Here is a 7,362-nt window from a genome sequence, read left to right as displayed (position 1 = left end):
ATATATATATATATATATATATATACATATATATATAGTCTTTCTGCGTAAGTTTCTTTTTAACTGCACTGCTGTTCTGGAAGATTAGCTGTCATGCTTTGTGTCTGCAGGTTGTCAGGGTGTTTGATCACAGACGAAGCTTGTGGTTCTCTCGTCTCAGCTCTGAGCTCCAACCCTTCTTGTCTGAGGGAGCTGGACCTGAGCTACAATCATCCAGGACAGGAACAAGTAAAGCAGCTGTCCGCTATACTGAAGGATCCATCCTGGGGACTCCACACTCTTAGGTATAGAGAAGTCTTTTGCAGCCACAGCCAGTCTCTGATATAACAGTAATAGATGACAGTTCTTTCTGTCCTTTATTCCCTCTGGTACACTTGCCTCATTGCTCGATGTGTATATTTGGACATCAAACATGTATGAGCTCCATCAAAAGAGTTAAACTAACATATTAGTCACGTGAAATAATTAAGCATCAGCATTTGACTTCATCTAATTAAAATGCATTGCACTGCTATGCTGCTGTTTGTGACCGTTACTGTTGAAACTGTGCTCCCTTAAAAGAATAAGGGAGCACTTATCTTTCACTCATAGTTACTGGTTGGGGAAAGCCATTTATTAAACAACTGTGTTTGCCTGTTTTAAAAATCTTACTGAAGACAGAAAATACCAACATGACCGTGATTCAAATTTTACATACCCTAGTTCTTAATAAATAAATAACAACATGTGGATGTGTGACTCTCCAAGAAGATGCTTCACACAACCTTCACAGACACGCTGGCTCATGCAGTGTAACGTTGGCCAAATTTGTTTGCTCTAAAGGTGGAGTGCTTCTTTCTAAAAATGCTCATGAAGGATTGTGTGATTGTTTTTTTATTTAGCAACTAAAGTGCCTACAGGCAGCTGTCATGACTGGCACTTTAAAAATATAATTCAGTTGAACTGATATTAATTTAATCACTGGTTAAATCACTTGTTTAGTCTATTTGTTTGTCTTATAAATTATGGACTCATTTATTAAACAAACTATTTTATGAAACAAACAAAAATGTATCAGTACTTTGATATAAATAAATTATAATAATTTTAAATCTATAAGGCCGTGCTGAATCTATATGGTGAAGCTGTGCTGCCCATAATATATACCTTTCAGACCACATCACCGTGAGTTAATTTTGGGGATTATTTTTTTTTTTTAATACGTTTCACACAAACTGAAGAGTAAAGTAAATAACATGCTTACAACAAAAAAGTCAAAATGTCTGCTCAGCCTGCAATTTTTATAAATATGTTGGACTGTTCCTTTATCAGTGTCTAACAGCATGTGTATGAGAGTGATGTAATGTGCATGTGTGCCTGCTGAAAGAGACTGTGCTGGTCTGACCCTCCTCCTCCTTTCAGGGTGGAGCCTGCTGGAGTCCGATGGTTGAGACCAGGTCTGAGGAAGTGTAAGTGTGTTTTTAATGTGATTCATGAAAACAAAGCAGCACACATTCAACCATCTTCAAACTGTCACATCACTCATTCACATCTCTGATGTCAGGAGTCATCATCAAAGTGTCAATCAATGAACAGATGACGGACCAATAACTGCAGCTGGACTTTGTTTGTTCTCTCCATCAGATTCCTGTCAACTCACAATCGACACAAACACAGTACACACAAACCTCAAACTGTCTGAAAACAACAGGAAGGTGATGTTTGTGTGGGAGGGTCTTCCATATCCTGATCATCCAGACAGATTTGATTGCATCTGTCCTCAACTGCTGTATAGAAATGGTCTGACTGGTCGTTGTTACTGGGAGGTCGAGTGGAGAGGAGGAGTTTATATATCAGTGAGTTACAGAACAATCAGAAGGAAGGGGAGGACAGGCTGTGTGTTTGGAAAAAATGATCAGTCCTGGAGCCTGAGCTGCTCTGATTATTGCGGTTACTCTGCGTGGCACAATAAGCAAAAAACATCCATCTCCTCCTCCTCTGTCTCTAAGAGAGTAGCAGTGTATGTGGACTGTCCTGCTGGCACTCTGTCCTTCTACAGAGTCTCTAACACTCTGATCCACCTCCACACCTTCAACACCACATTCACTGAACCTCTTTATCCTGGGTTTACGGTCTCATTTGGTTCTTCAGTGTGTCTGTGTGTAGTTTAGTATGAATAGTCTTGTTGAACATTTCAGTCGGTACATGTCTGTCTCTCACAGTCAAAAACATGTTTTCAGATTCATGGATTCAATCAGTTGATGGTTTAAATGATGATGGAAACTTCAGTTATTGAAAAATGGAATCTATTATTATCCCAGGATTCTTTTTTTTTTGTATGTTATGTTTCTCTGAAGTTTAGTTCAGCTCATAATCTTTATATGATACCTCTTCATTAAATAACCATAATAATAGCATCAAAATTTGGAGACAAAGCTTCTGAAGTATAACATTGTTATTCAGATTTATAAAGAAGTAAATTTCATGATACTGCATCAGTGACCCAGTATTTGTGTTTTTCTGATTTCATTTATAATGTGGGATTTAGTATTATTTATGGTTCAGTTTCCTTGTTTGTCCTACTTGTTCCAGTAGTGTTCCTAGTTTAGTCACTTGTATTTCTGGTTTTGAGTTTTTTATCTAGTCTGTTTCACTTTTTGCCTCCATGCATGTTAAGTACTGTTTCCATGTTTATTATTGTCTCCCGAGTCACTGTGCTTGCATGTCTTGAGTCTGAGTTTATGTATGTTTCCTGTTTTATTTTGATAGTGCTTTGCCCTGTCTTCATTTTTGCTTCCTTCCTGTCTCATTGTGTCTGATTAGTCCCAGCTGTGTTTCCCTCCTGTTCCTCATTCCCTCCTTATCCTTTGTGTATTTGAGTCCTCTGTTTCCCTGGCCCGTCGTCATGTCGTCCCACTAGCTGTGTGTTTCTCCGTGTTCCTCGGTTTCCTCGCAACTACTAGTTTTGGATTTTGTTTCTTATATCCTGAATTCAATTTTTTCCACAGCGCAATAAAGCTGCCTCCCTAAGTTCACCCCTTTGTGTTTTTAAATTCAGCCTCACCCTGTTAGATAAGGATATGAACTTTTTGGGTAAGTCAGACTTTCTGATTCAGGGTTTGTGTATGCTCACCTGAAAGGTAGCATCTGTTCTCCTGTATGAAATTAACTGATTGAGCACTTCCTACTGCAAACACAGTAGTATAAAGAACATATAAATAAATAGTAAGATTTAACACTTGTGCTGCAAATACAATTGTGATTTGATCATCACATATAAAAAAGCAGGACAAGAAATCTATCAGCTCAGTTAAACACTATATTGTTGCTCAGTGCAATGTCAATACTGATGTTTATTTCTGACATGGCAGCTGCACATTACAGATCTGAAATATTGCACACACCTAAACATTAAAGGTTACAGTGTGTTTATCTCTGGTATTCTCCCATAGCTTAATAAAAGAGTGTGAAAATCACTTCAAAGTGAATTTAATGTTATTTATTCACAGATATTTCTATAATCTAACATCATCAACCAAATACATGCAAATTCCTGTGACAATACCAAACACAGTTTGTGCTGCTCCAACTTTACAGTTGAGCTTTATTTGTTTGTATTAGGTTCACATTTTTCATGATATAGTAAAATATGTCCGTAGAAACATGTGATGTTCTGTTGTGAATAAAATATGGGTTTAGCAGATTTGCAAATGATTGCATTCTGTTTTTATTATATTTTCCACAGCGTCAAAAGTTTCGTGGAAATGAGGCTGTACTATAAAACTGTAAAATTATTATAGATATATTTGTTTAATTTGGTAGAATTAAACATGAAATGAAAAGGAAGACATTTTGTCAACACTAACAGAAACTCTCATGGGACTGATGTCTAACAGTGGGTAAATGGACTGATGTAGCACTTTTCTAATCTCATGGGGCATCAGAGTGTTTAATACAACATGTCCCATTAACCTCTGTTTATACAAGCAGTTTTTTCTATGTTTAAGTGCTTTCTATCTAACACTCACACACATGCAAACTCCAATAGATGCATCAGAGAGCGACTTGGTGTTAGTAGCTTGCCCAAAAATAATTGGCATCCAGACTGGAGCAGTCACCAACTTTCAGATTAGTAGATGCCTGCGCTACATCTTGAGCTAAATCCATGGAACAAGAAATATACCATGTGTGATGCATTAGTTGAGCCCACAGCTTACACAGAAACCAACACACTGTACAAACGGCCATTTTTATGCACAGTCCATATTTCAAAAGGCTCAAAATTATTTGAACAACTGACCGAAAAGCAATTTCATGTGAATGTGAGTTAAGCCATATTCAGCTATTAGCTATAGTTAACTCTAAAAGCCTGTTTAGAGAGAAAGCAAAACCTTCAGAAGAGGCCAAATCAACAGTCTGGTTCATTTTTAAAAAGAAGGACTGCCAGCTCAGCAAAAAGACATGAAAGATCACAGAAGACAGGAAAAGTGCATGATGACAAAATTATTTCCATGGTTAAGAAAAACAATTTCACAACATATAACCCAACATCTCATCCAAGAGAGCACGTAAGCATCTCAAGGGAGGAATTTGGTATTACAAACAGCCTTTATACGTGTCCAATGACTTTTGAGCCTGAAAATGGGGCACTATGTATAAAAAATGGCTCTAAATCCTGAATAGTTAGTACAACATTTCTGTTAAATCCCTGGAATTCAAGCTAAAAGACGACACTTCAATTTCATATTAATCGGCTGAATTAAAATCCTTTGAGACAAAACTACAAAAACTGTGTTGCTGTCCAGATGTGTGCGCATAGACTGAACTACAGATTATGATTTGAGGCATGCTCAAATCATAATGTTAACAGACAACCCACTCTGCATCCTGAGTGCTAAACAATATTAATCTCATTTAACCTGCTCAGTGCTGTGTGATGACATACTCTCTCTTAATATGTATATGATGATAAAACCACTCAGTGTTGTTATATAATTATAATTCCCGTATCAAAAAATGTAAGAGTTGTGTGAAATTTTAGTGCACTATTTTGAAAGACAGACTGTTTTCAGTCAAAATCACATTTTGTACATTTACATGATTAAAAGTGATATTTGTAAACTGATTTGATTTTCACATGTATTTCATAAAATCTAAATATGCACCGTGTTTTACACCACACCTTTATTTCTTGCATTAGTTCATTTAAAATAAAGAAATGACCCTCACTGGTATCTTTGTTGTCATGCCACCTGACTGTAATGTTATTGCTTGACTACTGTGAAAATCATTATGACATCTTTATGTTTTGACTGACACATAAAGTCCAACATCAGTACAGTTTTTGCAAAAGTAACAAAACTAAACAAAGTTGACTCACAACTTTAATGTAACAATTACAGCCTCACTTTATTTTTTCACTGTGCGAAAATAATTTAATCACGATAAAACAATCTGATGTGTAAACATTAGGATGACTGTTGCATAGCTTCAATCAGAGCTCCATAAAACAAAAATCTGCAGAACTTTCAGAAACAGTCTGAGGTGTGCTCGTCTCTATACAAATACTATTTTTAATAATGACATAATAAAGAAATACAATAAAGCAAAATAAAACATTCTAAAGTAGCTATTAAAGCTTACTGAACCATTATTGCTGTTGTACATTACAGATTAGCAAGAAACAATTATGAGACCATAAAACCACAGCTCCCTGATGATGACGATGATGATAATGATGATGGTGACGAGTGCTTCACCAGATCTCACACTGCTTGTGTTCCTTGAAGGCTGCTCTGTGCACGATGTTGTTGCTGTAGAGTCTAGAAAGAGACCAAAGCAGAGAGAGCAGACGTCACTCATTCACTCAGAACAACATGAATCCATGTGAGCTCAGACTGTGAATGATTCCTCTGAGAGTCTGAGGAGAAACTCCTTCACTGATGGGGACTGATTCATGTTGGCTCACCGCACACAGTCGATGGAGGGGTTGATGGAGAGCAGCTGCAGTAACACATCAGTCGAAGCATCAGTGATCTGATTGTGACTCAGACTGTAACACAAACACAACAAGAGGCTCTAAGTCATCGCTGCACATCATATTATTGTAGTGTGTGTGAACAGGCTGATGGTTATTGGTGCCTCCCAGAGAAGGATCAGTGTGTGACACTCACTCCAGGACTTGGACTTTGTGCAGATGTGTGATGAGAGGGAGCAGCAGCTGGTCAGTGAGCTGACAGTGACTGAGGTCCAGCTCTGTCAGCCCTTCACACGAGTCCAGCATCTGGACCAAAGACCCACAGACCCTCTGATCCAGCGTGCTGTGACTGAGATCCAGCTCTCCACCCAGGGCTGCACACAGGGACACCGCCCGCCTCACGGTGTCCCTCTCACTGTTCACAGGAACCAGAGACAGCAGCTGCAGGAGGACAGTTTTACTGACTCTAAACAGGACAAACAGAGCAAAGAGAAAATGTCAGGATGCATCAACACCAGTGTGAACGAGCTTCTCACTGATTTAGACTCTTCTGTGGTCTTTCCCACCTGAGGCGGACCCTGTGGAGGACAGGAAACAGCAGGTCCAGCACGCTGTCCTCCACCTCACAGTCTCGCAGGTCGAGCTGTGTGTCCCGGCTGCTGTGTGTCAGGATGGTGGAGACGGCCCTGCAGTCATCAGCGGTCAGACTCAGAGGCTCAGGCTGATCCTCCTCTGGTAGCTCCACACAGGAGGAGCAGGACAGATCCAAGCTGTGCTGCAGAGTCCTCAGCAGGCCTGACGCTGCCTCCTGCTGGACGTCACAGGCAGCACAGCAGTGGATGAACCTCAGCAGCTGATTCCTGTCAACACTGCAAGGAAAACACACGGAGACAGAAAAACTAAAATTATAGATGCTGTGAACAAACTGCTATCTTGAATAAAATGTGTTGATCTTTGAAACTAAAGGATTTTGAGAACAGCATCTATGAACTAGCAGCATGAGTCATTTTATAATTAGAAATATTACATGAATGTGTTGTTGGCTACTTTTATCAGTTGCTCAAACAATAAGCTGAAGGCTGGAGTTCATAAACCTCCAGACACATTTTAATTGGACCCATTAAAATAATCTGCAACGCGCTCTGTTTCTGTGGTTTCCTGGACACAAAGGAGATTTTTACTCTTCACCACTGCTGACAAATGATGCCTTTAATCTGATTATATTGCAGTAAATTATGGAAAACACAGTTATCGATAAACTGAGTCCTTTTTCATTTAAAGCTGTTATCTGTTAACATCCACAGGCACAATCAGCTCAAACAGTAAAACTGGGCTCAGTGTGACTTTGTCACTCGTTTAATAACATGAGAGTGCATAAATCCAGCATCTAATTACAATAATGTATT

General features: G+C 38.8%; 2 protein-coding genes across 5 annotated transcripts in view; one reads left to right on the top strand and one right to left on the bottom strand.

The window, feature by feature from the left end:
• LOC102300733 (protein NLRC3) overlaps positions 1 to 4,427 on the top strand; it is a 13,199-nt gene extending 8,772 nt beyond the window's left edge. For all 4 annotated transcript variants that reach the window (XM_042225005.1, XM_014336947.2, XM_042225006.1 and 1 more), the window contains 3 exons: positions 111 to 284; positions 1,402 to 1,448; positions 1,624 to 4,427. In XM_042225005.1, the coding sequence (XP_042080939.1) occupies positions 111 to 284; positions 1,402 to 1,448; positions 1,624 to 2,150 (748 nt within the window). In that variant the 3' untranslated portion in view covers positions 2,151 to 4,427. The remainder of the gene's footprint in view (positions 1 to 110; positions 285 to 1,401; positions 1,449 to 1,623) is intronic.
• A 942-nt stretch (positions 4,428 to 5,369) lies between these two features.
• The window catches only part of LOC102300427 (NACHT, LRR and PYD domains-containing protein 14), a 54,249-nt gene continuing 52,256 nt past the window's right edge, over positions 5,370 to 7,362 (bottom strand). The window contains exons 4-7 of the mRNA XM_042224975.1: positions 6,523 to 6,825; positions 6,153 to 6,422; positions 5,948 to 6,031; positions 5,370 to 5,801 (exon numbers count right to left, since the gene is read on the bottom strand). Of these exons, the coding sequence (XP_042080909.1) occupies positions 5,735 to 5,801; positions 5,948 to 6,031; positions 6,153 to 6,422; positions 6,523 to 6,825 (724 nt within the window). The 3' untranslated portion in view covers positions 5,370 to 5,734. The remainder of the gene's footprint in view (positions 5,802 to 5,947; positions 6,032 to 6,152; positions 6,423 to 6,522; positions 6,826 to 7,362) is intronic.

This window comes from Haplochromis burtoni, unplaced genomic scaffold (assembly GCF_018398535.1).
Source record: "Haplochromis burtoni strain Fernald_Lab_line unplaced genomic scaffold, NCSU_Asbu1 Contig_157, whole genome shotgun sequence".
Classification (NCBI taxonomy): domain Eukaryota; kingdom Metazoa; phylum Chordata; class Actinopteri; order Cichliformes; family Cichlidae; genus Haplochromis; species Haplochromis burtoni.
The sequence above is the reverse complement of the archived record's forward strand: the minus strand, read 5'-3'. Positions and strand labels throughout refer to the sequence as shown.